Below are 23,548 nucleotides of genomic sequence, written 5' to 3'. Positions count from 1 at the left end.
AATACCAGTATGTGTGTGTGTATGTTTGAAAATGCATGCTGTGCACCATTGTGTGTAGCCAGTGTTGCACTAAAGAGTGTGATTGGGGGCATGGGGAAAGCTGGCAGCTTTCTCTACAGCATTCCTGGGAACGTCTGAGGACATGGAAGCTGTCAGCACTTTACCATCTTTGCTTAGAGACCATTCAGTTCTTCCTGGCTCTCCCTGGAAAAAAAAAAAAAGAAAAACCTGCTCCACCACAAAAGCCCTGCCTTCTTTTAACCCGCCATGTATTTTAGCACGCACTAAATGCCCCGAGGCTGTCATCTTAGTGCATTTTGCTGAGGATGAAAGAACTTAAATCTCTTTCATTTTCTGTTCCCTCGTCCCCATTTTCTCCTTCCCTACCTCACTAAGTGTCAGATGGTCGTAATGAAACTTTAAATTCTTGCTGATATTAAACCCCTTTGCCCCCCAAAGCCAGGCGGACAAGGTCACAAGTGTTGCTAAGTCACCGACTGTAATCTGGTTTGTGGATTCTCAGCGAGCCAGTGTGCACTTTTCCACAGCTGCAGACCTCAGAGGTGGCTGTATCCCATTTTTTGCCTTACTGTGCTGTAAGCATATTTTTCTGACACATTATTTTATCCTCCCTGCTGATTCCCACAGAGTTCCGGCTAAGCCTCTCAGCATTAGAGCAGGCTGCAGAATTTCTTTTTCAATTTCTTTTCTTTCCCTCTCTCTGTCTTAACTTGATCACTGCGAGACGTATTCAGCCGCCGTCTCAACTCGATCGCTTTGAGATTTTTTCAGTCAAGGAGAAATTCAGATAAAACAACACGAGCTGAGGAGAGGAGAAAGAGGGGGTAATTGTTGTTGTTTTGTTTTCTGATGGCTGGCTGGCTGTTGGCCTTCGGCGTGTCATATCTGTGACTAAGTGATGTTTGATTGTTGCATGGCCCAGCTCAGAGAGATGATCCATCATTTGCATTTGTTTATCTGTCATCATTTGGATTTAGAGTTGCTCTCATTCAGACGGCTGATCAAATTCATTTTCATCCAAATCCCTCCCCTCTCCACAGAAAGCGGAAATCGCTGTGGCCCCTTTGACTATCACGTTGGTCCGGGAGGAGGTGATTGACTTCTCCAAGCCCTTCATGTCGCTGGGCATTTCCATCATGATCAAGAAGCCCCAAAAATCCAAACCAGGGGTGTTCTCCTTCCTGGACCCGTTGGCCTACGAGATCTGGATGTGCATCGTGTTCGCCTATATCGGCGTGAGCGTGGTGCTCTTCCTGGTCAGCCGCTTCAGCCCGTACGAATGGCACACCGAGGAGCCCGAAGAGGGCACCGACGGTCCGCCAAGCGACCAGCCCCCCAATGAGTTTGGTATCTTCAACTCCCTCTGGTTCTCCCTGGGCGCCTTCATGCAGCAGGGCTGTGACATCTCCCCCAGGTAAGACATGCTTTTATCACACTGTCAGAGAATTTCATCTCAAAAAAGTACAACGGATGTTTGCTGCAAAGCTTTGTTTGTCTTCAGGCTGGGGACACATTACATGACTTTTAGGCCAATTATAATCACTGTGTGCCATCACATCCGATTGGATTGTGTCTGCATTAGTCTGGACGAGTTCTTAAATTCCTCGCCTGCCAATCCAGTTAAGACCTTCATCATTATTTCAAGCATGTCTGATTGACGCAAACTGGACACGTCTTGACACCCTCTGGTGACAGCCCGTAGCCTGTGACAGTGAAAAGAAAAAACAACTGAATCAGTATGTTGTTCAGTGTTAATGTTGTTTGTCATATTTAACATTGGCACGAAAAAAATGGTCACAAGTTTAAAATTCAGATCATCTGTGTAACAGGAGATGGGAGATAATCTGTTATCATTATGAGAGTAAAATTTTTCATATTTTCACACTCCTAACAGCTGTGTAGTGTGTCCTCAGTTTGAGTCACAACCGATGTTCACATTCAAGCTGCAGCTTCCATCATAAACCAAAGAAATACCTAAAAAAAATCCTCACGTTCTTGCACAGTGTGACTTTTCTTATTGACTTTAAAGTGAGAAAAAAAAGACGACTGGTTGCTCTGTATATACAAAAGTAGATCATAACCCTGTGTCAGGTGCTCATGGGGTACAGGAAACAACAGGATACGACAAGTGAGGCAATCCAGGCACTCTGCAAAGTATGAAAAAAAAGAAAGAAATATTAAAAAGCCTTTATTGTAGTGGCTAAATCATTCAAAAGCCAACATGTTTCTACCACTGCAGGTCAAGGAAAGCCCTGCGAAGACCTGCAGTGGTCAAAACATGTTGGCTTGATGCCTGGATTGCCTTCCTTGTCATACCCTGACTCTAAAGTGGATTGTTGTTGGCACTCAACAACAATCCACCTGAACCAGGAGTATGATTTAGATATGATACATTTCCATAACTCCTTCACAGTTTATTATTATTATTTATTATTTACTTTGTAGAGTATACCACGTTAACGCTGTGGAAACCTCATATTTTAGTAGCTGTCAGACTAACTTTAGCATTGACTTAATTTAAGATTTCAAATGATATTATTCTTTGTAGGTTAAAAAGGCTCTGTGGTTGACGGAATAATTCAAGCTTTTGGAAATGCACTTGTTTGCTTTCTTTCCAAGAGTGAGAAGGAAAGGTCGACATCAATCTCATGTATGTGTTTTAAGTGCAGACCTGCAGTCCTGTTATCTTAGCGTAGCATAAAGACTGACAGCAGGTCTAAACACTGAGCCTGGCTCTCTACAAAGTTCACATATTAACACCTCTAAAGTTCATTAATTAACATAACCCACATTTCCGGAGAATGAAGTTTTTTTTCTTGCTGTTTTCGTGCTGCTACGCACCTCACATTTCTGCACTCTAGGCGCCTGGTGTTTTTGCCGGAGCGCTCTGAACTCCTCAAGTTGAAAAAAAAAACTTCAACTCAGAGCGGAAAAGTGCCCCATGTCATTTCCGCTTTTTTCCCATCGTCCAGTTGGATAATCTGAGAGACGGGCCTTCTCTGGTCGTCACGACAACAGGTTTACAGTTAGTAAACAATGCCGGAGAAACTGGTGGTGCTCAGTCACTCGGCAGGATCACTGGACTCCCTGTGGTTAGTATTCATTTTTGTTATTCTAGGCCAGAGGATAGAGAGCAGGTTGTCAAACTGCCCTCAAGTCATCCTAAAATATGTCTGGAAATGTCCATCATGGAAGTGAAGCTCCTGGACCAACTGGTGGTCCTCCCCGTGATACACCCTCTTTTTTAGGGTCTCATGTACCCACACAGATCTCTGTTTATCTGCTGACAGCCTCTCACCCTCAACCACCCTCTGCCTCAACATGTCAGGAACTAGCTACTGTAAAATTAATAAAATAAAATAAAATAAAACATAAGTAAACGGTGGATTGATTTCACAGGGACGTTAGGGTAAGGACGTGATGGGGTAGTTGCCTGGCAACAATAAAAAAGGCGCAGCAAGCGCTTTTTTACTAGTGGCAGTCAGTTTTTTTATAAAAAGGCAGTGCAGTGCACCTCACGTTTTGCAACCTGCAAAACACTTTTTGTGTGAATGCTTTAGGGCGTTTTCGAATCCTGAAGTTACCATTTTGTTGCAGTTCGTTTGTGCAGGTGTGCCCAAACAACTGAACTGAAACCCTGTTGAAGAGGTGTTCTCACTCTGGTTACAAACAAACTCTGATGCAGTTTGGTACAGTTGATTTATGGTTAGAGCCTGATGCTGACCTTGATCCGATCCAACTCGATGAAGCATCGTGCCTTTTGGATTAACCCAGCCCCAGTAGCTGAGCCTGGGTGTGCAATTGGGCCACAAAAGAGCTCACATTCATCCTCTCTGTTCACCTCAGTGCTAAACAGGTGTAGGCTGTGTTGAGGACCATACCTGATGGATCAGTCAGAATAACCCACAGACATGAGACTGAAATCACTCTTTTTATCTCACTCTTGTAAAGAAAGCTGAGCTCTTCCTTCAAACTACGCTATTTTCTTATGTTCTCATATATTGTCATTGTGGTGATATGAGGTTTCCGTTTGCTACAGTGCACATCATCTCACCACTTGTAGCCTACCTATATTATTTAAGCAAGTCATTAAACATAACCTGATGTATGTAAGTGATAATTTGCATGGAAACTATTATTAAAATCATATTAATTTAGATTTATTAAGTATCAAATACAGTGCTGTGTGTTGTTAGCTACTGTCTCTGTCTGTCTGTGTGTCTGCTGCTCATGCTGTGTGTATACCTGTGCACAGTGACATCACACTTTTCATGTGTCTGTGTGGTGTGTTTGAGAGAGAGGGAGAGAGTGTGTGTGTCTCTGCTAAAATCGATTTTCTCTCTCTCTACCTCTCTCTTCTTCAGCCATATTGTTCTTCACTGTCTGACTTGCATACACTACACCATTGTCTGCTTGTAAGGGAATTAGGTTGTCTCTGCGTCTGTCAGCTTCGGCAGTTGTGGCTCCGCTCTTGTCTGTGTACCTGAGCTCCAGTTACATTAGGCTCTGTCTGCTCCATAATATGAACCCTGTGTGAGAAACACACTGTTGAGGCGATGTCTTTCACCGTGTCTGTGACTTCTCTCCCCTTTTGTCCAAATTACGACACTCAAAGCCAGCACCCCTTGGGCTTCAGACCAGCACACTGGTTCCTAGTAAGCATGACGTACTTTGGTGGAAGGGTGGAGAAACTGGGGCTTGTACACTTCACTGTCCACCTGTGTTCCTCTCCAGCCTGTAAGGGCTGGTCGTCTTTGTTTTTCTATCAAAGATCAGGCTTCCTGTCCGTCATCACACACTGGCATCCTCTCTGCTGACATCTACTGTCACGGTCAAACCTATAGACTGGTAAAGCCTGTAATTCTCCATGGTTTCTCATTTCCTGTAAAGCCTTTCTTAGCTGTTTGAATGGCTTTGTCAAGCTTAAAGTTCCAGCTGATGGCTTGTCGGGTTATTTTAAGCGACTGCTAAGATGGCTCCTATAGTTATTTTAAGTTTTTCATTTCTCTTATCTGCTTTAAGCCCTTATGGATCTTGTGCTGTAATAGAGTTGGTAAGATTTCAGGAGATGAAAGGAGGACCAAACCAGCCTGTATCTTTCAGCCTCCCCCAAACCAGAGGAGAACAGAGAAACACACAAGATGGAGGATCCCGAGGTACATTATAGCCTGGCCCTCACGTAAGCAACCTTTAGAGGAGACTATAGTGGGCCTGTGACTATGATTAAGCACACTTATTTTAAGGAGTGCACTTGCTTTGTTCACATGTGTGCAGACCACCCCCACCCACCACCATAACCACCCCTGCCCGCCACATCTCTGCCTGTGTACCGCAGATAAGGACTCCAGAGCCGCACAACAATGTCGGCATCAGAATGAAAAAGTCTACATTTCAACCCTCTCTGTCTCTGGCTGTGGTCCCCACTGCATTCCCCTTCTGTCACTGCTAATCCCATGGGCCTCTCCCAATCCATCAGCACAGAGCCCCAGAGCTCAGGAGCACTTCCACTCCAGTTTAGCCTGACAGGGCAACATGCAAATCCCTCCACACAGGGGAGATTAGATGGCGTGGAGGGAGTGACAAGGGCAGAGGTGAATGGGACGAATTTGAGGGCAAGGGGCCACAGAGGCTCACTCATGTGTTGTAGTCTCGAGCTGGCTGGATGATGGCAACTCAGTCTGCATGCATCACAGTCTCTGAGGAGGTCACATGTTCAACCACCACAGAAGGATTACATAAGAACTTAATGAGCTGGACACATAATTTGACAGAAATAAGGCCTGCATGAACATATTTGTATTCTTATACTAGTGTTGCTTGCAATCGTTTCAAGTCAGATTTTTTTTTACTTTCAACTGCACAAATGTGTGGCTCATTTAAATCTGATGAATGCCACCTGTGAGCTTTGATCACTGGCATTATAAATGCCCCAAATATTGCTAAATAAAGGCCCTGACACACCAAGCCAGTTGGCTGTTGGTCAGTGTCAGGCTGTTGATGAGTCTATCATCCTAGTTTTTCGGTATGTCCTGCATCATTGGCACAAGCTTTTTAGCCAATGTAGCGCGTTGAATCAGCGCCGCAGAGTGGCGGCGCCCATCAGTGAATGAAATCACTCTGATCGGCAGTTCAGCTCAGGGCATGAGAAGAGAAAGGGAAAGTGTCGCAAGCAAACAAACGACTAAAGTTTCTGGCTGAAACAGTTCTTAATTGTGCGTATCTTTTGTTCTTTCAACATCAGGTTGTTTTGTTAACGTGCTAACTTGCTAACTAGCATCTTGAATCCGTCCCGTTGATCCTCCACTTTCCCTTTTTGAATGACGATTGCAGACGACCGCCGTCTGCTGGTATGGAGAGTTATTTCCTTTCACACAGATACAGATTAAACATGCTGGCTGGCCATTGGCTGTAGCCTTTTGGGTGTGTTCAAGTGTAACTTTTTGGCCGAGACACAAGTGACGTGAGGTGATGAATCAATCGGCTGTTACCACTAGTTCTTTGATGTCGATTAGGTGTGTATGGGCCTTCAGGCTACTTGTTCTGCTCAATTTATGGGCAAGTCTAATTCACAAAATGATCAGCCACGAGTAAAGAGATTTTAACAAATTCTCTAAAATCCCAGATAGTTTTTCTTATCTTTCCTTTCCATCTAATAATTAGTGATTGATTACACTAGAAAATATCACTGATGGGGCGGGCGAAACGGCCTCGAAATATTTCACCCTTAAGGTTAAGTTAGTAGCAAAATACTAAAATTTCGTAACCTTGAATGGCCTCACTCTGGGGAGAATTCTAGGAAAAGAGTGACCTAAAAAAACACTGTCACAGGAAACAGGTGGAAAAGGCAGGAAATCACCTCTTGTAGACAAGCTCTTGTAGACAAATTCTCATTGGTCGGACAGTCACTGATGTTACTCTCATGAGGCTATGTGTCCACCAAGGCTCAAAAATGACAAACATGCAGTGATTAGCGAAGAATAGAAGCTCAGTGCCTCGTCACATTGCTGCCATGCGCTTGTAGCGTAGTGTTAATACACTGCAGTCTCTAGTCTGATTGCAAAGCTGGCCTCAGGATGAATTAAACAGCAGAGTGTACTCAGTGCACTGTGGCCACTGTAGTTAATCTAGAGATAACCTGCCGACTATTTATCCTCATTAACCAATTGATTGGTTGAAAAGTAGGTAGACTTTGAGTCGACCAGGATTTTCCTTGGCTGAGTACAGTCCTACACTATGCTTTTGGCATTTTAACCAGAAAATAATCCAGTTGTAGAACCAGATTTTCCAGCCTTGGCTTATAATTTGAGAAAAAACATTGTATTTTCAAAAACTAACTGGATTATCTGTTGAACATCAGCATCTCTGGTTTTTTTTTACTCATTTCGTGACACAACAGAAAAAGGCAGAGGTTGAACTAGCATAGAACATCTTCCCCTCCTTCTCTCTCACTCTCTTAATAATGGTTAATACCCCCTTCTGCTCCCTCAAGGCAGCCCATAATAATTAATTCAGTGATTAATATCCTAGTCTCCAATGGTAATGTCTCCGTGGTAACAGGGGAAGAGGGGAGCTTAAATGAAATGGCGACACGATAGTCTTTTTAATTGACTACAAATCCCAGATGAATAGAAGTTGAGTTTATTCTGGTGTTTTCTCCTGAGACTGCAGGATGTCGTGTCACTGTGTCACTGTGTTGAAAATAAAACACGACGCCGGCCGTCTGCTGCTCACATGCAGGTGTGACTGGTCATTCCAGATGTTTCCAGTCACTTCCCTTGCCTTGACATGGATCATCTCTGGCTCCTCTGCTGAGTCATAGTTGCCACGTCTCTGGGTGAGCTAATGAGGATGCTGATTGGCTTGATTAGTCCTGATTAGCTCAGAGCGCGTGCATGCTGATGGCAAATTTCCTGATGGCTGCAGATGAAGCCAAACTTCTAATTTGAGTTGTGAATTTCAGGCCAACAAAAGCTGCATTTTGAGAAGGAGAAATGACTTTCAAGTGGTCTATCTGCAAGAGTCCCATTATTCCATTAATTCAATGCCAATTAGCTTTGTTATCCAGCTGTCACACGGCCAGTCTGCTGCTTCGCTTATTGCTGATGTCAGCAGAGCTCGTCCGTCTTCACACTCAGTTGATTTGTCGCACTATTCTTGCAAATTTCGGGCAGTGCTGGAGGCTCTGATTGTATCTGTATGTGCAGTGGTGGTCTGTACTGTAGCTTCAAAGTCAAGAGCCAATTTACTGTTTCCTGCCTTGACATTGTGGCAACAGCTGCTAATGAATTAGCTTTAATCCAAAACAAACATCCCCAAACGCCACTGAAATGGTTGTTCAACCTTTTTTTCTTTTTGCTTGTGACCCCTTAAAACAATGAGTTCATATCAAAATGATGAGGTCGGGTCGTGCCTTCGCCATCCTCGTGGACTGACCAAATTAAAAGTGAATGTGTTTTAAAATGTGAATGTAAAACAACAGATCCACTTCTGATCAAACAGAGAAACCTTTCCTCAGACATCATGAGGAGCTAATGCAGAGATGTTACCTCAGGTGTTTGAGTTAATCCTACAGATATGATCTCTTGAGGAGATGATGCACATGGAGCAGAGGGTTTTGCAGAAGGCTGAAAGAGCTTGAGTTGCCTTTGATGGTATATCACCAGCCTTTTGACCTTCTCAGCAGCCGGTGCTGCTGTTTGAGCCGGCAGATGGATAGATAGACCAGTGAGAGGGATCGTGAAGGGTGGTCTGGGGCCTTTATATATCACCCATTCTTGAGACCTGGGACAAAGCGTGCCCTACCAAAAAGAACCAACAAACTTAAAAATAGTAACTTACCAATACAGTAGTTGCATTTCTGGGATGAAGCATTATTTTTAAAGGACTTTTTTATATAATATTTTGATCTGCTTTCACTTCTAAACACTCTCGTCCCAGACAAGAATTCACATCCCAACGATTAAAAAATGTGTTAAAAGCCTTCAAAATCTAAAACTAATCATATGTACTGATAACACTGGTGTAGAATATTAACTACTACAATCACCTTTGTTTTAAAATATATTTTTGTGGTGATTTGTCCCAGATTTTTGTCAACTCCATCAGAATTGAAATTAATAAATACATAATTTCTGTCAACTCCGTCAGATCTTACTTCTGACATCCATCGTGTATGCCATTGAATAAAAAGTTCAGTCACGAAGAGGTTGGCCCATTACGAGAATTTATTATTATTATTAGCAGTAGTAGTATTAGTATTATTATTAGTATTATTATTTATTATATTTGATTATGCCACTTTAACTTTAGTACACTCCATATACTCTGTATTGTTTTCGGTTCTAATTTTTATTTATGTATTTATAAAAAACGTTTAATATTAATTTTATATACCATGCATTATTTGTTTAATAACTTTCTCGAGGCTCATTTATCTGTAGTGCCTCTGTGTTTGTGAGGCTTAATCAAATTCCTCTGCTGGGTATTACTAAAGGTTTATCTAATCCTATCTTATCTAATTTCATATTAAAGGCTTTTCCATTAGCTCAAAGGGCATATTCATCACTATTTTCAGTGAGGCTTTTAATGTGAAAATTCTACAGGAAGAGTTGCTGCCTGAAACTTAGCAGCAATGGAAAGAAACAAGAGTACCCGGAAACTGAAAATAAAACAAACACTAGCACTGGCCATTGTGCTGGTGCTGTTAGTGCAGTGGAAATGTAGATTATGTTGAAATGACCTTTACAGCCTTTATCGGCGACTGTCCCTTTATTTGTTTGTGCTGGTTGTTACTTGAGAATTTACGCTACTACACAGATTGTAAATATTATATCAGGGCTGCAGCTGAGGCGGGGAGCGACAGAGAGTGGAAGTAGAAGCAGAGAGAGGGATCTGGAGTGACAGTTTGTCTGCTATGAATAAGTGAAATAGTGTGGTCTCGCCCCAGGTATCACCCTGGGAGCAGACGAGCACCTCCTCATTTATTTAGGCTCCGCTCAAGGTCAGAGCTCTCCCTGTCTCTCCCTATGTCTTTCACTTCATCAACTCCTCCACTTCATGTTGCTGTTTTCTTCCCTGTCCCGCAGATATTCCTTAAATCCTGTGGAAAACCTACACACACACACTCTGCAGCAAATCATCTCTGACAGCAGCTTTTTATTTTGCTGTTTATTTTGTCACATCAGAAGGATATAAAAGATGGAATGTGAGCGCATCAAAATTAACCTGGTCATTAATGTGAACCATATTGTGTTCAGTCCTGAGATGAGATTTTTTTTGCTTCTCGTTGAATTTATATTTAACTGCTTCAGTGTTGTTTTGCCTATTAAACCTGTGATACACAGAAATCTGGAAAAAAAAAACAAAACAGCAGAATTTGAAAATACTCCCTCCTCCTGCAGCTCCTCCCTCTCTGCACCAAGCCCCTCCCACCAGCCATATACGCATGCTTCAAACAGTAACCCAGTGTTTCCTATACATTGATTTATTTCATCTTGTTTAATTGTAGAGTTGCGCACAGCTCATTCGCTTAGCCTCTCCTTGCCCTGGAATTTCTCTCTATTAATCAGACAAGAATGAACTAGCTAATGTTTGCCACCCCACGGTCCCTCCCCCTCACTCCCCGCCTCTGTGGACTGCTTGCCCGAGAGGAGAGCTGCTCTGGAGAAGGAGCTTTGGTCGGCGGCTGTAGCAGCTTGAGATTGACCAGTGCATACCCCACAACAGAACAGCTGCACATGGAACTGTTTCTACTGATACTTTATTCATATTAATTCATATTAATTATTCTCTTTTAGCCTCACAGTTTTAGCTTATTTATTATTGCTCTTATTTATTCAGTCTGCTGTCGTTATTTATATTATAATTTGCACTGAAGCATATTTATTGATTGGTGGCATGTGTGAAACATTATTTCATTTTTGTGTGGAGCATAAAAATGACAAATAAAGAAATCTGAGAATCTGAGGAATCTGGGCCGGTGGCCAGCAGCAGTACCGGGTCAAACCTGTTAGCTGATCTGGCGAGGAGTCTGGGTTGTCCGGTGTGTGAATTTGTGTTTCCTAGGATAGCAAAGGAATGACCCGCCCTTCTCTGCTTTACTCTGTCTCTGACTGAGTTAGTCTGACAGTCTCACTTTAACCCTAACCTATGTTACTCCTCTTGCCTAAATCCAACCAACAAAGGCAATGAGCACTAGCCCATCACCACATATGTCATGCCTTTGCTATCCTAGGAAATGCAAATTTGCATCTAGTGCCCGGGAGCTGGAGTTTGTGCTGGCTTGATTGGTGTTGCTGTGGCCGCTGTGGGGATTCGTCTCCAGTGCTGCTGCCCACATCTCCTCTGGGTGAGGTGGTCTGTAGGGGGAGTGAGGCAGAGGACACACTGTGACTTGAGGCTTTAGCTAACGTTAACTACATAATGAAAGTCAGTTTTTTTGTGATCCATCCTCCACCCCAACCTGCCTCCTTTCAAGCACTCGAGACTGCTTTCTTGTTTACTGCTGTCAGCGCATTGGTCACGTCATTGCAGCCTTTCAAAACACATCGGATACGTATGAATTTGGGTGAATTGCTTTTCATAGGAAAACATACAAAAAATATTAGGACTGCCTGGATAGCCTCATGTTTTGTTTTGTTTTTGTCGTTTTTGTCGTGCCCTTTTTTGTGAGTCTGTCTTCCTTTTTTGGGTTGCTTTGCAGTTTACGGGCCATTACTACTGGCGAGATTATCAGGGTTAAAGCTTCACACATCCGTTGTAAAAAGCATATATTAAAAGATCGATCTGGGATTTTATGAATCGATATTGGATGATTCAAATGAATATCAATTTTAATCAGATGAATCGATTATTTTAACGGAGCCGGACTGCCAAAAGGAACACCCACTCTCTGAAATGACGTGTGATTAGCCAAAGTCTCCCGTCACAGGTTAGAGTTTCTGAAGCCTGAAAATAGAGCTCAGAGGAGGTGCAGAAGTCTAAAATATGCTCACATTTTTTATGGGATTTTTGTCCAAAATTAAACTGCTTACCCCAGCTTAAAGGGTCTGTTTTTGTGGTTTCAGATTGAGAAAATAATCATTATTCCATGCTGGATGACATCATCACATACATACAGCATATATAGAGAGAGTACGCTGCTTGTTCCAATCATTCTTTAAAACTATGTGCTCTAAATGAAGATTTCATTTTTACACATTTCTCCTGTTATGTTGGGTAGATTTGGAATTTTTAGTATTTGCACCATTTGAAATAAAGTTCTGTGCGATCAAAAATGCTTTGTGTTGTAAACAAATAGATTCAATTGATAAAGTTCTGTACATGTTTAGCTGATATGTCGGTGTGTCTGAGTCTCCTTCTCACATATAATAACTTTCCAGTTCTCTTACGTGCAGCTTAATCACATAGATTGTTGCAGATGAGTGCAGAAATGCCACCCAGCCAACATGCAGACCATGCCAGCCTCTTTAGATCTCTCCTATCCTATTTAATAAATACAAATTAATTTAACTTAAGCGAGTTAACCAGTGGGGGAAAAGTGCTGACTAACTGCTGTATAATTGCTGGAATTATTCTCTCTTTTTTCCCCTACATTTAGTATTCTTTATACCCCGAGGCTTCCTGGACTGCTGCGATGAATCCCATTCCCCCAACACTGGAGCCAATTTCTGTTTTGTTTCCACTTTATTTCTTCTAGTACTTCCCCCGTCTGGTTTTCTAGTTGCCTCCACTCGTGGGAAAACTGAGCTCGTACATCATTACAGTCAAGTTCTCCCCAACGTTTTTCACAACATCCAACTGCAGTGAAACATTTTCTCTTTTTTTTCCAGAGCTTTTGTATTGCACAAAAACACTTGCAATGACCACACTTGGATAGGCACATGTATTACTAGAAATGCAAATGATTCAATTATAACTCCCAGAGCTGAAAACATAATGCTGACATTAACATCTCTCGTTCTTACAAACTTTTCTGCTTAATCTCAGTTTCTGAGGTTACTTTGATGGACAAGTTTTTAGTTTTCTGACAGACAGGCTAGGGCTCCAGACCCCATGATGGTCAGGCGGGCTGGTGGGACATTGAGGTTGATGGAAGAGGAAGACCTCAGAGTGTGGGTGGGGGTGTGGATGTTTGGAGAGGTACAGAGCAGCTAGGTTGTGGATGGCCTTAAAGGTGAGGGGTAAGATCTTCAAGTCAACACTGTGTTTAACAAGAAGCCAGTGAAGCTGCTGAAGGACAGGTGTGATGTGACTGATGGAGGGGATTCTGGTGATGATGCGAGCGGCAGAGTTCTGGACCAGTTAAAGTTTGTGAGTGGACTTGAGAGGGAGACTAAAAAGAAGCAAGTTACAGTAATCAGGATGTAATTAGGGTGTGAACAAAAATGGCCGTACTGTCTGGTGTGAGGGAAGGGCGCAAGTGGTTATTTTTGCATAGATGGAAGCAGGCAAACAGAGTGTCATTACTGATCTGAGATTATAACTAGTAACTATCGAGGATGACGCTCAGACTAAGAGTCTGGGTCTGAGCACCTGCAGGGAGGGGGAAACAAAAGAGTTATCAATATTGATTGTGAAACTGTCAGTTTTTGCTAAGGTGGATTTGGTGCCAATGAGAAGTAAGTCAGTTTTATCTCTATTTAATTTGAGGCAGTTGCAGGAGAACCAGGATTTGACTTCCTGAAGGCAGTCAGACATGGAGGTAGGCAGAAAGGTGGAGGGAGGTAGGTTTGGTGGACAGATAGAGCTGGATGTCATCTACATAGCAATGGAAGTGGATGTTAAATTCATGGAAGATGTAGCTGAGAGGAAGTAAGTAGATGATAAACAGAAGGGGACCCAAGACAGAACCTTGAGGAACACCGGGAGTGACTGGAAGTGGCTGGGATTTGAAAGTTCTGAGCTGGATAAATGTGTACAGTCAGAGAGATAGGATTTAAAGCAGTCCAGGGGTGTTAGTGATTCCAGGGGAGGCTTGTCTGTTAAGGAGGATGCCGTGGTTCCCTGGCAATGGATAATGCTCCCGGTACCACTCTGATATGTTGCATGTTTGCTTGGCAACGACTCCCAGTATGTTTATTTTATATATTTATTTAGTTAACCAATATTTATTCAGGTAAGTCCCACTGAGATCAACAATCTTTTTTACAAGGCAGACCTGGCCAAGTCAGCAGCATACAGAAGAGTTACAGCCGCTGCCTTGACCCCTCATACTCATGTGTTGCTTTCAGTTATACCTCATAGTCACTCCACACAAAGATACCACTGAGCTCATTTTTGCCATCTCTGTAGTATTTCTGTAACTAAGCAACCAACCCATAGATGTATGATCTCTTTTTTCCAGTGAAGTTGCTTGCGTGGTGCATAGGGCAAAAAAAGTTTCTAGCTTCCGGGTTTACCTCCATGGTATTCGACTCACTGAATATATGCAGAAGTGTTTATCCCACAGGCCCCACCCACGAGTTCCCGCTCTGCTCATAGACTTTGTGTTTATGTTACGGATTTTTTTGAACACTTTTCTTGACCCTAAGGAAAGTTTTACAAATATAAAACTTCCATGGATCAAAAATTAAGAATAGAAAGAGTCATAATTGATCTTGTTTGCAGTTCGAAGTGTCCTGTGGACAGTTTTACAACATCTCATTTTTAATGGTGGTCTATGGGGAAAATGCTTCTTGGGCCACAGGGGATTTTTTGGCTGGGAATAATTGAAGGGAAAGGCTGAGCTGCTGTCCTGGGGGCCTGAAACAACTGTAAAGCGGACAATCTGCTTTCTGTTTACACTGACATGGGCACACCCAGTGTATGTGAATGGTCATGTGGTATGGGTTTTCAGACGTGTTACTGTAGTATGGACGAAGGTTATTTCTGAAACGGTGCTGAAACTCTCATGCGTATGGAGATTGTTTTTGTTTTAAACGCTCTTTTCAAATGAAAATGTCTTAGTGTGGACGTGGCCTCTGTATTATCCCTGTGGTTGACTGACGTCCTGTCCAGAGTGCACCCTGTCATTTCAACTGGGATTCCCCTCGCAGTCCTCAAGGATAAGCGAGTATAGCTAAAGGATGGATGGATAAAAGCCTAATAATCGGCCCCTTCCATGAGAGTACCCTTTCTTATCACAACATATATGACATAGAATCCATTGTGTAATACCATGATTAATTCAAGGTGAATAGAGATGAAAGAAGAACACTGACGTGGCCTGTAAATTACCCAAACTCTCAGCGCTAAGCTACAGCGGTGTGTCACTACGGATCAAAGGCAGTGGTATCAGCCAGCAAACACACAGCACAGAGGGATGGAGGGATGGCAAAGAGACACTCCTCCTCTTGTCCCATTATTACACTCCCACAATCCTCTGCTGCTCACACTGGGGGGGAAAAAAGCAAGAAAGATGGAGACGGTGTGATAAAAAGAATGGAGGGATTTTGGCAGGTGGGAAAAGGAAATTAAGCAGCAGAGAAAGAGAGAGGATAGAACTCATCCACACATCCTATCATGCACACCCTCCACCCATTCACTCATTATTTTACAGTTATAATTCTCTGTGCTCAAAAGCCACAGAAAATACTCAATCGTCTCGAGGAGAGGGAAAATGGAGTGTGGGGAGAAAAAGAGAGGGAAGTCATTTGTATTCAAATCCAGAGCTAATACGTCAAGTAAGTCTATTTCATGGGCAAAGCTTCCTGTGTGTGTGTGTGTGTGTGTGTGTGTGTGTGTGTGTGTGTGTGTGGAGACATGCTCTACTGCAGCACTTTCTCTATTGGAAGTCGCCTTAGCCGCTACAGGCACTTTCATCGGCACAGAGTGAGAAAACAGAGGTTTCCTCTCGGATTCTGTGGTTAGAGTGATGGTTCTGCCTGGGTCTGAATTGGCAGAACCTTCGTATTTGTTCAAATAAAGTGGTTCTTTCAAAAGGTTCGTAAGCAGTCATGGCTCTTCACGGTGTCATACTGTATGTGGGAAAAGGACGCTGCCATCCTTTTTGAGAGGACAGGACATGGAGAACTCCTGTGTATATTGGAAACAATGGAATATGGCCAGATTGCAATAAGACAAAGTGGAAATACCAGCCAAGAAAACACTGACTGTTGCAGATGCCTCTCACCTCCCCGTTTCATATCCCCATCTCTCTCCCTCTCTCCATCTGACAAGGAGGCCTGAGGGTTTTGTATCCTCTGCTGTTTGATTTGCACCGAGGGGAGATCTTGTTTGTTCTCCTCAATGCAGCATTTATGGTTTAAGATTCTCCTCACGACCTTCTGCTGCTCCTGAGCAACGGGCTATCTGTCTCCCTCGAGCGAACAAACAAGAAAAGAACAGTGCCGCCGCCACACCGGCTGGGGGGGACCTGCAGCTCTTTTCATCCTACCAATAAACAAAAAGATGGTGGGGTGGGGAGGAGGAAGGTGAGGAGTAGCCAATCTTATCGAAGCCAGTCAACACAAGTATGTGGGATTTTTTTTTATGAGGCAATCTGCACTAATGAGGGGTAGCTTCAGCTCTGGAGGGTTTGTGTTGTCAGAGCTCCACCTTGTGGTGGTACAGCAGTAGTTTTGGTGTCCACAGAGGTGGCTAGTCTCTCCATGCTTCAGTCATATTCCATTCCTTCTAATTGTTTTCTCTGTCACTGTATTTCCAACACTGACTGACTGTTTTCTGTCCTCCTATCTTACCCCACTGGTCCCTTTTTCTCCTCTCCTCCTTATTCTTATTTTACCACTCCAATAATCATTTTCCTGGCTCTTCTTTCTGGCAATCCCCTTTTTGTTCCCGTCTTCCCTCCTATTATTTTGCCATCCTCTGCCTTCTAATCCTTCCAAACTGTCCCCACGATATTCTCCCTCTTCCGCTCCCTTCCACCTCCCTCCTCTCCAAGATCGTTATCGGGCCGAATTGTCGGAGGAGTGTGGTGGTTCTTCACTCTCATCATCATCTCGTCCTACACGGCTAACCTGGCTGCCTTCCTCACTGTGGAGAGGATGGTTTCCCCCATAGAGAGCGCAGAGGACCTGGCCAAGCAGACAGACATCGCCTACGGCACATTGGACTCTGGCTCGACCAAAGAGTTCTTCAGGGTGAGTTGGTGTAAACAGGGGTTAAAGTGGTCGACAGGTAGGGGGAACCCATGCACATCTTTCACACACCAGAGAAAAGGCTGATCACGCACTCTTCAAAGTGTCAGCAGGAACACGAGGGAGCTTAGCAGGTCTCCATGGCAACCCTGTGTCCTAGAAATTAGAATTATGTAGTCAAAACTCTTTTAGTAGGATACGTTCAGGAGGAAATCTCTGCCCTTGATGATGTTCAGTGTCAAAGGTTTTCCACGTGAAGGAAGTTATGCATTTCTGTACCACACGCAAGTTGTAAAGAGGTGGTGCGGCTGGATGTATGAAGATAAGATAAAACTTTATTGATCCCCCATTCAGGCGAAATTCTCACAGAGACAGGCTCAGAGGTAAAAGAGAGATAAAGTTCTGTTTTAGTGAGATAAATGGAAAATTGAATAAAAGAATATTAAAGACGCTGGGGAGGTAACATTAAAACAGCTATATATAATATATACATTATAATATGAGGCACAGGTATGAATAATTATTATTTTATTATATACATAGTAATATAAAGTACATAATGTGTGTACACACTATACAATAATAATAATACAATACTTTGAAGTATATATAACAGAAATCAAATTGAATCCTACAATATGGTAAAAAAGTGAAATAACAGTGTAGTAGTTCTTGTTCCAATGCACAACATTAAAGGAAAACTGCTGATTTATTTATTGATTTATTTTTTTCACCTGAACCTCGTTTACCATGTCCTTTAATCTCAAGTGTCACTAATTGGAACAACAATTTTTGAAATTGGTTCAGTGTTGAGAGACAGCACTGCAGCCACTAAATGGCTGTAATAGTCGGGGCAATTGTGCACCGTCAGTGTATGTCCACTAAAAGTGCTTGTTTTTGCTACTGACAGGCTCAGACTGTGATTAAAAGTGTCTGACGACATTATGGAAAGTACTAAGGAGTATTAGGGCAAAACTAAGGAAAATAAATCTGGTATTTTGAGAATTTAGACAAAATATTACAGGAATAAAGTTGTAACTACAAGAAAAGAAGTGTGAATATCACAAGAACAAAGCTGTGATTTAATGAGAATAAAGTCATGCTGTTTCAAGAAAAAAACTCATAATATTATAATAGAATAAAGTTGTAATGTTATGTGAAAAAGTATTACGTGATCATGACTTATATTTTTATAAGAAAAAAACGTACAAATTAATGCCAGACAGTCAGCTGACATAGCATGAAATACGACAAAGTCCCCATCAGTGAGAAAATGTGGTGGCTGAGTGGTTTATGCATTAATTTGCAATTTTTTTTTTAAGATTTTATTTTTTATTTTAATACATTTTTGCTCTCATTATATTACAACTTTTTCTTGAAATAGTATGACTTTATTCTCAATTTTTAATGTGGCCCAAATACTCAAATTTCATAGGAAAGGACCCTATAGAGAACATTCTTCTTTACCTTTCGCTTGATTCAGTCTGTTTATTATTGTCTTCCTGCAACAACTCAACTCACCAGACTTCATGACGAGACTTGATTAGACACACAACAAACAGGCGGATACAGTACAATATTAGCTTCCAAAATGCAGTGGAGCAGAAATATAAAGTAAATGATCAAGTAAAATACAAGTACATCAAAATTTTACAAGGAGGAATCCTTCACCAGCAACATGACCTTTCAAATATCAGTTACTCACCATGTGTTACCTCGTATTCATGAAGAAAGTTTTGTTTTTCTTGCATGCCTCCATGGTGAACGAAGAATCCAAAAAATGAGAACATTTTTCATGAACTGAAGTCATTGGCGACCATCTTATACAACAGCAAAACTATATCAAAACACCAGCATGGAGAATAATCCAGGTCTCATTTATTCAGTTGTACAGTTGGTACATATCAAACATTAGCATTTTTGCTAAAAAAAATTACAATAAAGCAAAGTTCAAAGGCATATCCAGGTTACCCAGCTGCACATGAGACTGTTTGTGGTTTCAGCTTACAAAAATAGACAGGTCTGCGTTGCAGCGATGTGGAATTACATTTCTGGGGAGGTGCACGTCAGGCTATGGCATAGGTAGTCAATGCCGTCAATTCACCATGAATCCCACTTTAATGTGCTAACTTACAATCCACCATTGTGTATAGTTACATATTACTGGTATATGTATTTAATAAGAATTTGTTCTAGTAAACCAGTTATGTGAGCTTTTGAAATGAGACTCCATGTTTTCTCTGCCTGCTGTTGTATGCGGACCCCCCCCCCCCCCCACACACACACACACACACACACACACACCACATCTGCCTTTGAACCTCCAACCCTCTCATAACCCCACAGCGGTCCAAAATCGCCGTCTACGAGAAGATGTGGGGATACATGAAGTCTGCTGAGCCCACGGTCTTCACCAAGACCACGGCTGAGGGCGTGGCACGGGTCCGCAAGTCCAAAGGGAAATACGCCTTCCTCTTGGAGTCCACCATGAATGAGTACACAGAACAACGCAAGCCATGCGACACAATGAAAGTGGGAGGAAACTTGGACTCCAAAGGCTACGGAGTAGCTACACCCAAGGGTTCACAGTTAAGGTGGGTGGAATAGTGTAACAATATGTTCTACGTGTTGTTATGGTATTCCACCTTCCCTGGTGTGCCGCCTTTTGTATCTTTATCTGTCTCCACTTACTTTGCTTGGTGTGGGTGGGTGGGGCAGTATATGTCTGTGGTATAGAGGGCACAAGTAGTGGCTTTTTGTCATCCTTGTTTGTTGCATGCATGTGGGGGGAGTCACCGTGATCATGCAGGGGTGGTTATTTCATTTTTTCTTTCTTCACAGCTCTCCACATCAGGTAAATCTTTGTGCTTGTGCTTGCTGTTTGGGCAGAGATGTTGGAATGGCATGCTCGAAGGCTCGCGTAAACTTCTGAAAATGTCTAATTTAGAAAATACCATTTAGGATAATCTGCATTTATATATACAGATGTAATTAGCAGAGAGATGTTTCGCTAATGCTACTTCAGCTTTCCTTCATGGTTGACTGGTTCTTTCTTTTCAACTAAGTGACTGAAATAGTGTTTTGGGAGCCATTTGAATGCTCAGCCCTGGGTAACTCTGCCAGACTCTGTCACTGCCTCCCGCACATAGTGGAATTTACAGACCTGCCAGAGAATACAGTGTCATTACTGTGGGGAGTTGCACTTTCAATCCTCACACTCATCGATCAAAGCCCGCCGGCAAGGTCTCACTGAAGGGAGTGGATATATGTACTAAAGGCAAAATTTCACAGGTGTGTGCGTGCACACGTCTGCAAACCAGTGGAGATCAGCTTCATGATTGCTTGCACTTTCATTTTCTCCTGCGGAGGTACAAGAAAATGTTAGAAAATTTCAGAGCGAGCCTTTTATAAAGGCTCTAAGCAACTCTGCTGTATAAATACATGAAGCATGGCTATCACTGATTGTATGTAATTAGTGGGTGCATTGAAAACAAGAGCCAAACATAAAGGTTTTTATTCTTCATACAAGCAAAGTAATTTGTTCCAACTCCTCACAGGTGGTAAATCCAACCCTTTTAGCTGTTTTCTGTAAATTCCTCTGCACATGAAGCCCGAAGTAGAGCAGAACAGCTGCTGGTTTGTTTTGCAGCCAGGCTGGTGCCAGTTTTCAGCCACTGCTTTGACCAGGAAGAGTCCCTGACAGATCACGGTAGTCCCCCCCTCCTCTTCCAGGCCTCCATCTTTGTTTTTTGGGGGATTATCATCTTCTGTCAGTCACTTGTCCGGATACCAGCAAGGAAACACACCAGCAACATGGAGAGCAGGTGACATGGTTGGTCAAGGCTGTTATTTTCACATGGCTCCGCAAACATCGCCAAGCTAAAACTGAAATATCCGCTGTGTCGCTTTGTCTTTCTGATCCATTTCCATTTCTGACTGTTTTTTATTTTTCATAATGATGCAAATAAATTAAAAGGATCAAAACGCACGCTGAGGCAAATCTCTCTCTATTGTCAGACCTCACTATGGCAGCCTTCTAAAGGAGCCATGAAATTATAACGCAACACATATTTGAAACGGCTTTTCAGAGACATTTTATGCAAGTCAATCATGATTTTCCAGAACAGCTTAATGCTCAGAAATCCTGTGAGCTTTGAATTGGCTGACGTACACACACCATATACATATGTAAAACAGGTCCAAATTATTTGGAGGTGTCTGGTTCTCAACATGCTGGCTGGTGCAGATATTTTTTGGCTGGCGGTACCTACTGCCAACATCTTGTGCCAATATTTAATGTTTTAAGATGGACAATTTCCATGCTAAAAAAAGAAGAAAGAAAAAAAATGAATTACTCAGTTAATTATCCGTTAAGGAAGAAAAACATTATGTGACATGTACATATCTACATGCATAAATAAATTCAGGATATTTGCTTCCTATAATCAGTAGTTCCCAACCTTTATGTTCAACAACAGTAACAGATTGCATTGGTATATCTATGAGTTCACAGCTGATGTTGGCTGCTGTAGATGATTCATTCGAGTGGCTTTTACAGTGCCTGATCGAGACAGGAATGTTGCGTTGTTATGCCGCCTCACCGTGCTGTGTAAAAGGTATGATCGCAGAATGGGGTGACATCTTACCTTTAAACCACCATGGGAGGTAGTAACAGTACCGAAACGTGTCTGTATTGACCGGACAGCTGGTAGGACGGGACCATGAGCAGGTCGGGTGTTTTGACGACATATTATGTGCGTGACCCACTGCAAGAGATTTAAAAGTAGCTGTTAGCAGTTAGCGGCTAACACAAAGAAGAACAGCAGCGGTAAATGTACATGACTTGGGAAAACAATGAGATCTGGGAGCTCCTTACCCTCTGAGCAGAGGGCGAGATCAGCTGCCACATAACAGAGGCGGTACATGATTGTTATTGACATGTCAGTGCTATTTTTATTATTTATAAAGCACTGACATGTTATATGTTACACTAGAGGCCAACGCTGTTGTGTTACACGTCATGCCCGTCACATCTGCTTTAATTCTGTAATGCCTGGCATGCTGTCTTAAATCACACACAGCAGCAGAATAATGCCGCTGTTGTTTGGTTCTGTGTGAAAATGCAAAGGAGGCGTAAAGAAGGGATGTTGTAGCAGCCCTACAGCGCAGCATCTTTGTCAAAAAGGCTTTTTTTTTTTTTTTTTTTTTTTAAATTTAAAATTTTGATTTGCTGGTGGTGCTAGATTTAAAAGTTGGTATTACCAAAGTCTCTGGGAATCATCCTCTGGGAACCATGAATGTTTGTTCAGTATTTGTTGAGATGTTTTCGTCCTTTCTACAATGTTGTATTACCAAATATAAAAAAAAAAAAAAATCTATGGAAAAAAGATTTTTTTTTATTCTTGATGGGATTCGTTGAGGAGAAACCTGTTTTGTTTTTTGTCTTCTTCTTCCCTATCTTGTTAATCTGTTGCTGGCAGATTCAGTGAGCTCCCATTTACATAGCCACAAATATTGCTGCTTTGTCACACCCCTCGGCATGTGATATTGACACCAAAGGCACCCTTTAACGTGTTTATGAGAGGAACTGGGCTTTCATCTAACTCCATTGTAAACCCATCTGAGACAATACTTGACGCTGAGAGCAACTGATGTAGCATAAAGAGCAAGACGGTCCATATAGGGTGGGAGGGGAGGTGGATTGGTCAAACAAAACTGGACTTTCACAGAGGATACTGCTGTTCATGTCCTGTGTGAAACTAAAAACTCTGTTGTCAATATATGATCTTTTTCTAAACCTAACCAAATATTTTTTTTGTTTTGATTTATTTTTAAATTACAGGCACATAATAATACACAAAGCACATATGACAACATGACATGACAGTATGGCCTCACAAAGAAAAACAAAGCAAAACAAAAACAAACAAAACAAAAGTTAGACTTACACAGACCAAAGTGGATGAAAGAGAGGACATGTAAAAGTTAGTTGGATCAAAGTTAATAGTACCAGTAAAAATATAAATAAATAAATAAATAAATAAATAAATAACATTTATATGGCAGGTAGAGTGTAAATATAATTTTATATATTTCCACTCTTTACTAGAGCAAATTTTGTTCCATTTCATGTGATGTTGAAATTGATATTGCACTGTATTTTTCAGGAAACTAAAATTCAACTTTTTCTTGATTGAGCTTTAAATAGAAATATTTTACCCAACAGAATAATTGTGTTTATTATTTGGGGACAATTTTCATCACAGGACCCCCAGTAAAATGTTTAAAGGTGTTAGTTCAATGGCAATGTTGAGAGGCCCCAGTCAGCCTTGGATATCAGTAGAAAAACAAATGCAACTGGTTTTCCTCTTGCTAATCAAGTAGTTTTTGTTGCCTAAACCTAACCACGACCATTTCTCAACATTAACCAATGTGTTTCAGCTGTGCGT

General features: G+C 42.0%; 1 protein-coding gene across 4 annotated transcripts in view; it reads left to right on the top strand.

Annotated features, from left to right (window-relative positions):
* The window catches only part of gria4b (glutamate receptor, ionotropic, AMPA 4b), a 198,330-nt gene that overhangs the window by 165,405 nt on the left and 9,377 nt on the right, over positions 1 to 23,548 (top strand). For all 4 annotated transcript variants that reach the window (XR_007450696.1, XM_049593051.1, XM_049593050.1 and 1 more), the window contains exons 11-13: positions 1,062 to 1,435; positions 16,904 to 17,102; positions 19,446 to 19,693. Coding sequence is in view for 3 of the 4 variants with exons in the window: in XM_049593051.1 (XP_049449008.1) it covers positions 1,062 to 1,435; positions 16,904 to 17,102; positions 19,446 to 19,693 (821 nt within the window). In the remaining variant the exon portion in view is untranslated. The remainder of the gene's footprint in view (positions 1 to 1,061; positions 1,436 to 16,903; positions 17,103 to 19,445; positions 19,694 to 23,548) is intronic.

The sequence above is a fragment of the Epinephelus fuscoguttatus genome, linkage group LG12, assembly GCF_011397635.1.
Source record: "Epinephelus fuscoguttatus linkage group LG12, E.fuscoguttatus.final_Chr_v1".
NCBI classification, from domain to species: domain Eukaryota; kingdom Metazoa; phylum Chordata; class Actinopteri; order Perciformes; family Serranidae; genus Epinephelus; species Epinephelus fuscoguttatus.
The sequence above is the reverse complement of the archived record's forward strand: the minus strand, read 5'-3'. Positions and strand labels throughout refer to the sequence as shown.